Here is a 15,426-nt window from a genome sequence, read left to right as displayed (position 1 = left end):
ATTCCAAATACAAACGAGATAGCAAAACAAATTTGATAACGTGTTTGAGTGACACTGGGACTAGATAAAGCCACAGAATAACCCAAAGGATGACCATGCCCTCCACCCCACCATCGACCCCGCCCTCCACCTCAATATATTTGACATTTAAATTCACAAGATGATGATGATGATGATGATGATGATGATGACAGCTTGTCTTTGCTCCTAAATGGTGAGTATGGTACTCAGGCACATATTTTGCAACCCGATATCACGGCTAAACATAGAATAGACAAGTTGGTCCACCTTGTTAAACGTGTCTATGCTACGTTTGAGCCTAAATTCATCATGATTCATGAACATTGGGGAAAATTAACAGTATAAGGATACATAAAGGTATGAATTAAAAACATGTTTAAGCATACTTGATGAAATGTTCATATGATTAAATTCTGATTTAAAAACAACAGAAAAAAATTGAAACAGGTATGAAATGGAAGAGTATACATTCTTTACAGAGCAGAATATACAGCATGTCATCAACCACTTGACACTGTCATCAACAGCTACCTCAGTATCCACGCGTAAAGCATGTCTCAAACATATACAGTACAGTAATACTGTCCATGTAGTCTTAAAACTAGAGAGGCTAGTCAGTGAGCAACGAAATAATTCTAACATCGAAACTGATACTGTATCATAGCTATTTGGCTACAGTACATCATTCTATAGAAAGGAACCGATTATTGACCGATAGCCATCTGCTACAGAACAGTCTTGTGTTTTGCATATTTGGTCGTCTCATAGAGCCATGCGGAGGAGTCTGAAGTGCTCCCCTGTGGGCAGCAGACAGAAAAAGCTTCTCTGGGGTCAGCGGGGTCACGCCTGGTTGACCCGTATTGGCAAGTTGAAACATGAAGCTGAGAACATGTCTACAGTGTTCATGATTAACCAAGCAAACCTGACATGTCTGGTATAAACCTTGATCCTACTGTTTTTCTGTGTACAGTATGAACAAATTCTACCAAAAACAAGTATTCTTGTTAAAGCAAAAAATTAGGTCTATCAAATAATTGCTGAGAGAAACAAACCAGCTTCAGTCAGACACTTTACCGTCAAAATAGGACATAATAAATATAGGACACACGCTTGCATCATGAGATGTGTAAAAATGTGGGCTGAAGGGAGCATTCGCATTGATATCAATGTGTAATCTGTATCAATCTGTCCAGTCCAAAAACAAGCAGTTTAAACAGTATAAAGCTCCGCCCCTGTACTGTGAGGTGTCCACCTGCCCTGAGAGGCTCAGATGAGCTTCATGGTGAACCTGCCGGTGTCACCGCCGTCCCCACCCCCCACGGAGCTCCGCGGGACGAAGTCGATGGTGGCCGTGTGCTTGATCTGGCCTTTGCTCTGGCTCCAGAAGAACATGAAGACGAAGCAGATGGCCACGGAGCTGAGGAAGGACAGGAAGCCCATGGTGGTGGCGATGACCAGCGTCTTGGCATCGAACGGGTACGGGTTGTCGACCTGAGCGGCGGAGGCGTTGGCGGTGGGGTGGGACGGCTCCGCCCACCCCTCGGCGAACGAGGGCACAGTGCGGTTCCACGGGAGCCCCCTCACCAGCAGGCTGACAGACAGGGTCTCGTTGCCGGCGGCGTTGCTCGCCGTGCACTTGTAGACGCCGCTGTCCTGGACCTGGGAGTAGCGCACCTCCAGAGCGCCCTCTGGCAGCACCCTGACCCGGCCTGTGGCGGACAGCGGGGCGTTGTGTGGTGACAGCCAGGTGATGGTGGGCACCGGGTCTCCGTCGGCCTTGCAGGAGAACAGCACGGTGGTCCCCTCCTCCACGGCGGCCCGTTGGAGCCGGCGGTCCACGATGCGAGCGGGACGACAGGTGAACACCCTGGTCAGCTCCTTCTCCGAGAACCCCTGGAACTCCCTCTCGCGCACCGCGTCCGGAGACGAGCAGGCGGGCGGGCGGCCGTCGAAATTCAGCCGGAACCGCCTCCGCACCACCCAGAGGAGACGGCAGTCGCACGCCAGCGGGTTCCCGTCCAGCCTGAGGACCTGGAGGTTCCCCACCGCGTGGAACGCCCCTTCCTCCAGCGTGGCCAGCTGATTGGACGACACGTTGAGCGTGCGGAGGGACGCCATCCCCCTGAAGGCGCCCGGCTCGATCCTCGCCAGGGTCCCTCCGGCCAGGTGCAGCTCCTGCAGTCGCGGCAGGTCGCCCAGCAGGTGGCGCTGGACGCTGGCGATGGGGTTGTGGGACAGGTCCAGGTAGCGCAGGTAGGCCAGGTGGCGCAAGGCGGCATAGGGGACGGCGCTGAGGTTGCAGCCGCTGATGACCAGCGAGGTGAGGTTGAGGCCGATCAGGCTGTTGGCGGCCAGCGTGTCCAGCGAGGCCCACTGGGAGATCTGCAGGCTGCGCAGCCGGCCCAGGCGGCGGAAGGCGTTGTCGGGCAGCGCGGCGATGGAGAGGCGGAGCATGCGGAGGCGCGTCAAGCCCTGGAGCTGGGACAGCGCCTCCGTGGGGAGGAAGGTCAGGTTGCTGCGCTCCAGCTGGAGCTCCTGGAGGCCCTGCAGGCCGGAGAACGCCCGCTGGGAGACGAACACCAGGTCGTTCCGCCCGGCCTCCAGCCGCTGGAGGTTCACCATCTCCCGGAAGGTGTAGTCCAGGAAAACCAGGATCTCGTTCTCGCTGAGGTCCAGGAGCCGCAAGCTGGACAGGCCGGAGAAGACTCCAACGGGGATGATCTTCAGACGGTTGTTCCTAAGGTGGAGAGTCCTGAGGTTCTGCAGGCCCAGGAAGGCCTCTATCTCCATCATGGAGATGAAGTTGTCACTGAGGTCGAGCTCCTGGAGCTGGCTGAGGCCGGAGAACTGACGCCGAGTCAGCGTCTTGAGCTTGTTGCGGGACAGGTCCAGGCGCCGGGCGTCGCCGGGGAAGCCTTCAGGCACCGAGGTCATGTGTTTGCCGGAGCAGTTCACTTCCTTAGTCTGGGGCTGACACACGCAGCGGGGCGGGCAGGACCCCGCCCGCACGCCCAGGCCACACTGGAGCAGGACGCCCCACCACAGCCACCACCAGACCCCCGGCTCCACAGACATCTCTCCTCCTGCCTGAGAGAGGGGGCAGGAGAGACAACAACCATAAAGGAACCATGGAACCATTCTTCTCTAATGCTGTTTACCCATCGGTGGTGTGCACCAGTTGACCAGAACAAACTCCCGGCAATAAAACGGATTCTGATTCAATGCTCATGAGGTTAAATAGATCAAAGCTGTTTACGGATCCTTTTTTTTTTAACTAGGGTGAGCTATTATGAAAAATGTAGACATTTGTATAGAATGTCTTACCGATTAAAGGTAGGAGTGCGGGTTTTCATAACCAGTGATGGTCAACTTAGGATCTGACTGGAGTTAGGTCTTTGGTGGAGATGTTTTTCTGTTGAACACACATCCATAAAAATGCCTGGAGAGAAGAGAAAGAGAGAGAGAGAGTAATGAGCTAAACACTACCAAAATGTATTAGAACGGTTCTCCATAATCATTGATATGAAGGTGAATGCATAAAAGTTCAAGTTTGAAAACCTTTGAGATGAACAAATGTGTGTCTTATTCTGTAGTGGTTCGGAAATGGGGGAAAACAGCCGTCAGAGGAATTAAAGGACAGGGGTTCAGAGTTTAGCATTAGAAGCCATGTTATAAGGTTAGTATAAGCCATGTTATAAGGTTAGTATAAGTCATGTTATAAGGTTAGTATAAGCCATGTTATAAGTTTAGTATAAGCCAAGTTATAAGGTTAGTATAAGCCATGTTATAAGGTTAGTATAAGCCATGTTATAAGGTTAGTATAAGCCATGTTATAAGGTTACTATAAGCCATGTTATAAGGCTAGTATAAGCCATGTTATAAGGTTTGTACAGTATAAGACATGTTATAAGGTTAGTATAAGCCATGTTATAAGGTTAGTATAAGCCATGGTATAAGGTTAGTATAAGCCATGTTATAAAACTAGTATAAGACATGCTATAAGGTTAGTATAAGCCATGTTATAAGGCTAGTATAAGCCATGTTATAAGGTAAGTATAAGCCATGTTATAAGGCTAGTATAAGCCATGTTATAAGGTTAGTATAAGCCATGCTATAAGGTTATTTACCATCATATACAACGGCCGATATTAAAGTTTCATCAAAGGGTGCACTCTTGAGATACAGCCCGTCGCCGCTAACACACTCAATGGATCCATACAGTAGGTGCATAGACAAAATCCCTTAAAAACACCATAAACTCTTTCAAAGACAGGAAACTCACGGAGTGGTCACTGGTGTCAGTTGTTCTGACAAATAAATCACCACAAAGTTTGCTTCAGATCGGGTTTTATTGATCATATTATATCCATTGATTTGTATTGACAACAAAGCCAGATATGTTTAGATTCATCCACGTTCCATATTTGTTTTGATTAACAAACACTTCTACCTAACACTATCAATGATATACCAGCTGCAAAGCAATCCGAGGCTTCTCAACTTGTTGTTGTTGTTGTTGTTGTTGTTGTGTATACATTTGACCCGGAAGTGGCTCTTCTTCTTCGGTAGCCTCCAAACTCAGTCAAGACCTCCCAAAGTTTAAGCGGAAGTTTACAAACATACTGAGTGAAAATAGTTATGCTAAATGATAAATAAAACCCGATCGGAAGCATACAATGTGGCGATTTTTTTTGTCAGAACATCAATGGACATCAGTGACCACTCTGTGAGTTTTGTGTCTTTGAAAGCGAGAGTTCATGGTGTTTTTGAGGGATTTTATCTATGCACCATCCATTGAGTGTGTTAGCGACGACAGGTTCTATCTCGAGAGTACACCGCTTGAAAAACTTTGATATCAGCTGTTGTATGATCTTTAATAACCTTTTAACATGGCTTCTAATGCTAAATTCTGAACCTGTCCTTTGAAAGTACACAGCAAGTTAAGAAAAGCAGTTTGCACCACTGTGCAAAGCAGACGTCACGATTAAGAGTGCAGCTCCACATCTCAGATTAATGCAGACTAACTAAACTCCCCTCTTTAATCATTGTTATTGAGTCTATTTCTGCAATAACTGCACTTTTTTGTCTCCCACTCCTCACATGCACATACTTTTCATCTGATAAACATCCAGCCCCCGCTTGCCTACTGCCCCTGCCCACCCTGAGGGAGGAGAGAGGCGAGCCCACCCTGAGGGAGGAGGGAGGTGAGGACCACATAGGCCCAGTGGGTCTGGACCAGGGGCTCGGTAGGGCAGGGATGCCCTTGTGTTTATGTAGCCTCTTAAACTTTTGAGTTTAACATTTGCATTAAAGGCTCAAATCCAACACTGTTCACGGATCACATGTAAAAACAAACATCAGAGCTAATTCTGGGATATAACTTAATACTTTCAAACTAATAAAAATGTAATTGTCACCTTTCCAACCCACATAAGAGGTACATATTGTATTTTCCACAGTGGCAAAGAAAACTATGAACACAGATACTGATACTGTAACACTGTAAATGCGAGTGAAATCAAATCAAAAACACCAAAGCCCAAGTGCAACATGATCATATCCAAAACAAAGATCTGCCTGCACACCATCAAGGAAGCAGAGAGGTTATTTATCAAAACACTCCAAACTGTGTATTCCTCCTTACCAGAAACATAGAACTCAGTCAAATTCCCGATTCAAACATGCAGCAGTGGAGGTCTGTAAAAGTCCGCCATCAAGCAGACAGAGCTGCTCCGAGTCCGCTTGGTCTGAAGACGGCCTCCACACCGAGCGAGAGTCGACCACAGTCCCAGAGCGACAGAGTCGACCACAGTCCCAGAGCGACAGAGTCAGCTAGAGTCCCAGCGCAATAGAGTCAACTACAGTCCCAGAGCGACAGACTCGACCACAGTCCCAGAGTGACAGAGTCAGCTAGAGTCCCAGCGCAATAGAGTCAACTACAGTCCCAGCGCATTCTCGTCTGTTCTCTTGTTTCTCCTGGTCTCTCTTCTACAGGCGCTACCGTCTCTTATAGCGTGTGGGAGACTCCGGACCCAGACACACGCGCTCAGACCCAGGGAGCTGTGTGCGCCGTTCTAACACCATATTTACTTTGAATGTAATACTGGGGCTGAGCTAACACAACGTGAACGTGTTGATCCCCCAGAGTGCACTTGTGAGAGACAGGGCCTGGCAGGTGTCTGAGATGTCCAGCCGGCCCAGGGGGTGGGGGTGGCGGGGAGGGGGGTCTTAATGTGACAGGACCGTCAGTTGCTGAGCCCTCCAGTCAGATACACTGAGACAGGAATCCTCCCTCCACGGCTCCACAGAAAACTACACTGTCCAGTCAAAGGTCATGACAGGGGACACCAAAGGTGCTGACCTTGTCTATCAAATTACAGTTTTTAAATTTTAGATCAATTCTTCATTCCCCTTTTGGATTCTGCGGTCACACGGTATTGTATTGTATTGTATTGCAGCATATCGCAGCATATTGACATCCATAAATAAATGATTCAGAATCAGTTTCAATCAGAATCTGATTGACATTGACTGAGACGATCCTACAGCAGATCCAGACGTTGTTTGGGCTTCGGGCAACTTCTCACTGTTGCTTTTAAGAAACTTTTAAACTTCCCCACTCCGCTTAAACTCGTCAATCGTCACACAAAACTCATCAAGTCCACCCAGCTCTCGTGGTGTTAAGTCACTGAACAGATGCCAGAGCTCCCCCTGTGTCAGTCTTATCCTTGCGGGCTCCCATGGTATGGACCTGCCTTGGGCTGCTGCTAATTATCATACTTAGCCAAGTATAGTCGAACCCAGAGTATAACCTTTCATTCTTCCCACTTCCCAAATTAACTTTTAATTAATGTTTAAAATATATACATATTCCAAGTTGCCTAGCCTGATCGACTAAAAAAAATAAAGATGTTTTTTCAGCTATGATGGTGGGACACACTGCATACTACAGTACTCTGACACAGAGCATACTACAGCACTACAGAGCATACTACAGTACTATACAGAGCATACTACAGCACATACTACAGCACTCTGACAGAGCATACTACTCTGAAAGACTATACTACTGTATAGTACTCTGACACACAGAGCATACAGTCACCAGAGCAGACTCCACTGGTATGGTTCATTCAGAGTGTGTGTTTGTGAGTGGAGGGGGGGTGGGGTCACCAGAGCAGACAGCCCTGCTAGGCGTCGCCCCCCCCCCCCCCCTCTGCGACCCTCCCAGGGGTCAGACGGAGAGAAAGTGTGGCGCTCTGGCAGCCGGCCGGCTGTGCTCTCTGACACTTGCCTAAGAGCTATTCTCAGCCTATCAGGGGGAGACAAGACAAGAGCTTTGGATCAAATCCCCAATTTAACATGGCTGGAATGGAACAAGGGTCAGGATCAGGGGATCATAGCCTCAGTCTGGCCAATGTGTTTCTGAGCATTGTGTGTGTGTGTGTGTGTGTGTGTGCGTGTCCTTGTGCGCCTAGGTGTTTGCGTGTGTCTTTGAAAGACCTTGTTTATTGCTCCTGGCACCTGCTACAGTATAGTGGTCCCAGAGATATTCTCCAATGTGCTGCAAGCGGGTATTAAAAGGTTTGTGAGCGCAGCAGCTGCCGGGGAGAGGGAAAGTACAGCAGCACTGCACTTCAGATGCTAAAGGCCTGTTTTTCCTTTGAGTCTGCCAGGAGATAAGGGTTCATGGTCTGGTAAACAGCCTGAAGTTAGCCAGCCATTACTGATTCAGTGTGTGTGTGCGTGCATGTGTGTGTGTGTGTGTTTGTGTGTGTGTGCGTGTGTGTGTGCGTGCATGCGTAGGGGGTTATGTGTTGATACACACAGACAAAACGGTCTCATTGGCTGAAAGCAGACATGGGTCACAATGACGGCCCCACGCAAATGCATCTGGTCTGTGAGACAAGTTGAGTACGGGAGGCGCATACCGGCTCGTAATTCATTATTCCGAGCGGGAGACAATTAACTCAGGGGCTTGCTCAAAGTGCCCCGTGTGCACATTAATAATAGCACAGATAAATGAGAAGAGGGAATTAGTCACTGTGCGACGCTGAAGTGACATGACAAATGAGGTCACTTTAGCTAACAGCATTGACGGGCGGGATCCATGGCGTCGACAGGCAGGATCCACCGAGGTAAAACCAGAGAAAGAAAAGCCGTCTGAGGATGGATGTTAAAAGGAAAGTTAATTCGTTTCGGACGTCAATGTCGTCTGACTGGTCAGGAGGCAGATTTCACGACAGAACTTACAGCTATAATCACTGAACCGGTTTCAGAGACATACAGGATCACAGTATGTGTAGGCTATACTGTTTGATTGGGGTTGGCATTTTGATTCGGGTTGGCATCAGGCAAAACAAAAACTTCAGGGCCCCGCCACAAGGGTTCTGACACGGTCATAATGAGGTTCATTCATGGTAGGCACCACTGGTTCCCAACAAGTCCAATTCAGCTTTATGAGAGAAAAACACCCAAATCAAATCAGCTTCCAAAAAAACAATAGAAAAAAAATATGACATTCTGTCATGATTTATGTGTTTCACAGAAAAAGCGCTCGGCTGTATAATTCCCCCTCACTACTGGACAGATGGAGCTTTTCCCTTTGGCACACTTTCAGGGCCGCTCGCTAATCTTGATCAGAACGGCCCACAATCCCACCTTGATTCAGACGGAGACGACCGGCTATTATGACGCGGAAGGTGAGGTGTCAGAGCTGTCTCTGTTCCATCTGACTGGAAGCCTTTCAAGGGTCATTTATTTACCATATGCACAGGTAAGATACAGGTACAATTAAATGCTTAGAAAATGCTTCAGAATTCAGACTGCTCCTGGTGTCCCATGGAATTCCATGCTCTGCTCTCTGTGTGAATGTAATGACCTTGGTTCAGTCAGATACTACATGGATCACATGACAGAGGTCATGGTCTCTCCACCAATCCGCTTTTGACCTCTGTGTCCGTAATTCATGTCCACCCCACTTCATTCTGTTCTTACTGATCGCTTGGCAGATGAACAATGATCTTGAGTTGTTATTTTTTGTATTTTTTTTTTTTTCCATCCTGCATTAAACAATATTCTACAGCATGAAGAATGAAACATAAGGTCTAAGTGGTGTGATGTTTTGTTTGCGTAACACAATAGATAAGCTATGCAAACACAAAAAGCATAGGCTAATTAGCTGACATGCCGTAATGATATCAAGGTTGGAGAAAGAACTAGCACAAGCGCTCTAGCGTTTATTCCACTGGCTTCTGCTGTTCGTCCAGAAGAGCCCAGGACTGTGCCATTTACATCCAGGTGTCGTGACTCATACCAAACTCATAACACCGCAGGTCTTATTAATTCATCTACTAAAGAGTTCTAGTGTTATTATTTTTTATCTTCCAACCTTTCTGTAATTTCCACTGCTGAGATGCCATCTATCTATCTATCTATCTATCTATCTATCTATCTATCTATCTATCTATCTATCTATCTATCTATCTATCTATCTATCTATCTATCTATCTATCTATCTGTCTGTCTGTCTGTCTATCTATCTATCTATCTATCTATCTATCTATCTATGCTGTATCTATCTATCTGTCTGCCTATCTATCTATATCGATCTATCTATCTATCTATCTATCTATCTATCGATCTGTCTGTCTGTCTGTCTATCTATCTATCCTGTATCCTTCCATCCATCCATCTATCTATCTATCTATCTATCTATCTATCTATGCAGTATCTATCTATCTGTCTGTCTATCTATCTATCTATCTATCTGTCTGCCTATATCGATCTATCTATCTATCTATCTATCTATCTATCGATCTGTCTGTCTGTCTATCCTGTATCCTTCCATCCATCTATCTATCTATCTATCTATCTATCTATCTATCTATCTATCTATCTATCTATCTATCTATCTATCTATCTATCTATCTATCTATCTATCTATCTATCTATCTATCTATCTATCTATCTATCTATCTATCTATCTATCTAATCAAGAGCTTCAGTGGAGAACTCTAATCAAGAGCTTCAGTGGTGAACTTTAATGACCATCGTGGCCTGAATTGCGCTGGTGCGTGTGGGGCCCGACGTGCCGCGAGGCACAGATCCTGTCCTGGATCTTGTTTACGCACGGAGCCTCCCAGTGGATTTTGTTGAAGGCTACCGGGATGAAATACAAAAGAGAGCCTAGAAAAAACAATCTCTACCGAGACAGTCAACCCAGGACAGAGTTGGCGTGAAAGGAGTCCATTATCCAATATTGTTTTTACCCCTAACTTTGAAATAACCGTCGTGGTGTTAATCCCAACGTGAGGGCCGGGTGGATGAAACTATGCAAGGCATTGTGGGACATTCTTCCAGCTTCAACGCTTTTAGCTAAGCATGTTGTCAAGGGCCTGAGATATGATGCTAAAAGCGTCAGCTGAACAGATTGCCTTGTCTGTCCCTCGTGCTGGGGTGATACCGTCGGTCTGTCAACCGTCCTCCCTCAGCAGCAGAACAATCACCGAGTTAAGCTTGAAAGCTGGACTGTTCACATCTGCCACAGTGACCGAGCAAAACAAAGTCATTGATAAAAATAAAAAATAAAAGGAAAAAATGCTACTGGCCTCATTCCTCAAAGCCAAGATCAATTCCCCGAGTCTGCATATTAAAATCTAGATAAATCATTCTCTATCAAGCGGTCTGAAACACTTCCTGTGCATGAAGCGCCTCTGATTAAATTGTCCCTTTGGCTGGTCCCCAAGCAAACGCACTCCTCGGCACTCTGGCTGGATGTGCGCCGCCTTCTCCCGTCGCTGCAGCTCATCACTGTCATTATGTCCCTATCTCTCATTTTCAGGCAAATACTAACCCCATTCTTATTCAATGACTCTCTTCCGACTTGGAAATGTTAATCCCCCAGTTCATCATAGAACTACTGCATCTGAAATTAAATTATGAAGGTTCTCTGATAACCATCAGAAACATTCTGATATCCATATATTCTGATGACCAGAATATTTAAAAATAACAACAGGTCTAGAAATAGGTTAGAATATGTGAACATTTGTTTGAGCCTACAGAATAGTAGCCATGCTACGCTATCAGGAGTTGAGACAGTACAAGGATATTTTAGACTGAAACGTGTATTTGATTCAACAGTATGAGGATGGCAGTCACCATTTTGGCACGCGCACAGGGGATTAAAGTTTATCCTGGAGAGAACTCGCTTGATCAGCTCTCTGTACACAATCCAGGGATAATGATAAAAAGTCATTTGTAACGTCTAAAATAGGTTAGTTCCCATGAATATATCGACTCGGCTGATAGCATAAGACTTCATGACGACGTTTTGTGTGGCAGTTCACAGGTACCTATACCTGCTACCTCGCTTTATTTCTGAATGACTGAAGTTTTTGCGAGGTAGCCTAGGCTACTATAAGAGATAGGCCTACATATTAGGATACGTTTGCACCAGTAGCCTACTTACAAAATAACTAAATTGTAAACGTGTTAGGATACAAAGTACATAAAAAAACAAACAATAGCTACTCACCTGCTCAAGACTTCAACGACAAGGAAGTAAGGTTTCCCTTTTTTTCAGCATTCATTTTTTATAAGATGTAGAAACATTTTCCTTGCCACTTACGCTTTTATTTCTGGTGCTGGTGGACTTGTCGTGTTTTACAGGACTTTGAAACATCTGCCCGGAGAGACCCCGCACAATTTGATTTGTCGTTCTTCATTAATTTCTCCCGACTACTGCAGCACCCTGGGGGAGTTCTTGGATAATTACATACTGAACATAATTTAGGTCGGCTCCTTGATTCACTTCTGACGCTTTCAAAAGCCCGCCTTCCTGCTCCGCTGTGCCGTGTTCTTTGTAGTACGTGATGCTCTCAAATGACTCGCATCCGTGTCTCATCTACATGCCTGCATCCTGCTGCAACTCCACAGCGAACGAGGAGAAGCCTGAATCTGCGACCTGTCCAAACTATAGAATATATGACCACCACGACACAGAAATGCTACAGCCAAGTGGGTGGAAAGTGTTCAAAGTGTCACGTACGCATTGATGGCGGCAGAATCCGAGCGCTGTCATCCTCTGACGGGATTTGTGGTTTTATCTGCTCGCCTGAGTGCTGGAATGTCTCCAGCACGTTGCTATTGGGCAGAAAGACCACGGGTCAGACAGATATCCGGCTTTAGGTAAAACACCAGCTGGATGGAACAACGAACAACTCAAGGCCTTTCATAGATTCATTCTCTGAAAGCTTGGAGTCCCCTTATTGACAATAACAATCGTTGTTTGGGGGGGTACATTTGTTAACCCAATTAATTCAGGTGACAATGTATGCATAATATTTGATCTTTGTTTGAGCACAAAGCATCATTATTGTGGATTCACCCCCATCACAGACCAGAACACATTTGAATGTGTTTCTACATCTAAGGCCAGTTACCTGAGTCAAACCTGGACTCTTATCAGTAGGGAGATAAATGCTGTTCTGTCTAAACATGATGTGTACCAGCTGATATGTGCCCTGTGAGTTCATATCAATCCACCAGTCCAGAGACATTTTAGAATATTATATCTTACATCTTACATTAAGCGACTCTTTGTCTGTCTGTCTGTCTGTCTGTCTGTCTGTCTGTCTGTCTGTCTGTCTGTCTGTCTGTCTGACTGTCTGTCTGTCTGTCTGTCTGTCTGCCTGTCTGTCCGGACTTTCCTCGGACACCGTCGGCCTGATAGCATTCATATTTGGCACAGGTATCCGCAGGGATCCCAGACAGACCATGGCAGCGCCTGATTTTTTAAATAATTTACGTTTTGGCTAATTTTAACATAAAATACTGATCCGAGCCGCCAGCCAATAGAAATAGTGCTCCGAACAGAACCCCGCCCCCAGTGTTCCAGCTGCCCAATTAGTGATTGCTCCAGGTATCGGTGTGTGTAGGCCTATATTAATTCATATTTTCATTGTAAACAATCTCAAATAATCAATCTAATAGGCCCTATATAAGGATCTACACCAGTCTTTTATCTCAAACATTATTTAATGTAGCCTATTCACAACACAATAGTGTTTTCAGGATGCTACGGATGTTGGCTCTCCCTCATGAAAATTGAGACTCCAGCTCACGTTCGATTTTAATTAATCCTCATCTGCTTGCCTGCGAGTTCTCCGATTGGAGCAGGGCGGCCTTGTGGTTCTCTGTCTGTCCTGAAGTGGAACACTTAGCATCTGCCGGCTAGTTTGTTCCCGACGAGGAGAAGCGAGAGAAGTGGATGTGAAACCGCAGGTGCAGAAGTTATTAAGTTAAACAACACTCACCACATGGCTGTGTTCGTCTGTCTTATGACTGCGGTCAAGCCAGCCTTCAATTCGGAAATACAAGTCATGTGGGCCACAGCCAATTCCCCTTTGCGCTAATTTTAGCGTCATTACGGTACATCGTTTTTTCTCTTGGAAGGACTTATCACCGTCGCATTCACCGACAAGTAGTGAAGTCAAATAACGATGGTTTGATTAAAGAAGTGAAAGGCGGTTGTGGTGTGGCATTTCAAAATAAAGGACCTCTAAATTGTCATAACTATATTTCCTTAATATTCAGATTAGAAATAAAAGGAAATCGCCCATAATACCGCACCTACTCCAATCCAGAGAGCTAGCAGACCACCCCTGGCTCTGGGTATATCCCAGTGATTTTCAGGACATTCTGATGTGGCATTTCAAAATAAAGGCCCTCTAAACTGTCCTATACGACCTACTGTTTCCTGCAATTTCAGATTAGGATTAAAAGGAGACCGCCCATAATGCATCAACACTTCCACTTCAGAGTACTAGTAGACCACCTCAGAGTGTCACCCAGTGATGTTCAGGACATTCTGATGTGGCATTTCAAAATAAAGGCCCTCTAAACTGTCCTATACGACCTACTGTTTCCTGCAATTTCAGATTAGGATTAAAAGGAGACCGCCCATAATGCATCAACACTTCCACTTCAGAGTACTATTAGACCACCTCAGGGTGTCACCCAGTTATTTCCAGGATATTCTGATGTGGCATTTCAAAATAAAGGCACTCTAAACTGTGCTATATGACCTACTGTTTCCTGCAATTTCAAATGAGGATTAAAAGGAGACCGCCCATAATGCCTCAACACTTCCATGTCAGAGTACTAGTAGACCACCTCAAGGTGTCACACAGTGATTTTCACGACATTTTGATGTGGCATTTCAAAATAAAGGCACTCTAAACTGTGCTATATGACCTTGTGAGGGTTTGGTTAGGGACCCAGGCGCAACAGGAAAGGAGGAGGCAAGGGACGGTAAAGCCCGGAGGGGCGATTTAATGAGATAACAAAAAGGGGGACGTGGTAGTCGTACAGCCGATGGTCAGGCAGGAGCGTGGTAGTCGTACAGGCGATGGTCAGGCAGGAGCGGGGTTGTCGTACAGGCGATGGTCAGGCAGGAGCGGGGTTGTCGTACAGGCGTGGGTCAGGCAGGAGCAGGGTTGTCGTACAGGCGTGGGTCAGGCAGGAGCGGGGTAATCGGACAAGCGTGGGTCAGGCAGGAACTGGAGAGATGAGGAGGGGAGGCAGGGTGAGTGAGAGTAATCACAAACGGGGAACGGGAAAAAACACTACAAAACACAGGTAAGGAGATGTAGGCAAGGCTATACTTTACCACATGAGTTTATGGTAAGATCTGGCGATGAGTGGAGTGTAGACCAGGTTCTTGTAGGGGTTGAAGGTGATTGCAGAACGAGGGACAGGTGTGGTGATGATGAATAGGAAACCGGTGAGTAGAGCCGCGCCCGCGTCATCGTCGGAGACGAGCGCGCCGTTCTTGTTGTTGCGCACGGGCCGATGTGCTGGGCATGTCGGGATCCGACTCTTCGCCACCGGAGTGGGAGGAGACTGCCGAGTCCGCGGAGCTGGCCGGAGACGGGGAACGCCCGGTAGTGGGGGGAAACTCCGGAGAGTCAGAGCGTTGCATGCCTGGGCCGATGCGACGTGCGGAAGAGCGCGTAGGACGCCCCGAGCGCGCAGCGGGCCCAGAGGGGAGAGAGGGAGGCGGTTGTGGAGGCGAGGGCATGCGAGCCGTAACATGACCTACTGTTTCCTGCAATTTCAGATTAGGATTAAAAGGAGACTGCCCATAATGCCTTAACACTTCCACTTCAGAGTACTAGTAGACAAACTCGCGGTGTCACCCAGTGATCTTCAGGACATTCTGATGCAGGATCTCAAAATAAAAGCCTTTTAAAGTGTCAAAAACTGCTTAAATCAGGGTTAAATCAGGATTAAAAGAAAAACAACCATAATGCAACGGCAAAGGCTAATGCCTTTGAATTTGCCCACTCTTTGTATACTTTTTGTTATGTTATTAGGTTGTGATAACTTGTTAACTTGTGA

At 46.5% G+C, this 15,426-nt stretch overlaps 1 protein-coding gene across 2 annotated transcripts; it reads right to left on the bottom strand.

The window, feature by feature from the left end:
* Positions 1 to 1,287: 1,287 nt before the first annotated feature.
* lingo4b (leucine rich repeat and Ig domain containing 4b) lies at positions 1,288 to 11,782 on the bottom strand (the record flags this gene model as incomplete). Of its 2 annotated transcripts, none has more annotated exons than XM_084441669.1 (3): positions 11,654 to 11,782; positions 3,346 to 3,460; positions 1,288 to 3,108 (listed from the first exon to the last, which is right to left on the bottom strand). In XM_084441669.1, the coding sequence occupies exon 3, from the start codon at positions 3,094 to 3,096 to the stop codon at positions 1,288 to 1,290; it is 1,809 nt and encodes a 602-aa protein (XP_084297795.1). In that variant the 5' UTR covers positions 3,097 to 3,108; positions 3,346 to 3,460; positions 11,654 to 11,782. The 2 variants fall into 2 exon arrangements, with proteins under 2 accessions (XP_084297795.1, XP_084297796.1); XM_084441670.1 differs by lacking the exon at positions 11,654 to 11,782 and adding an exon at positions 5,666 to 5,779.
* Positions 11,783 to 15,426: the final 3,644 nt, after the last annotated feature.

Source organism: Borostomias antarcticus (assembly GCF_949987555.1).
Source record: "Borostomias antarcticus genome assembly, chromosome: 8".
Classification (NCBI taxonomy): Eukaryota; Metazoa; Chordata; class Actinopteri; order Stomiiformes; family Stomiidae; genus Borostomias; species Borostomias antarcticus.
This window is presented reverse-complemented; position numbering and strand designations above follow the sequence as displayed.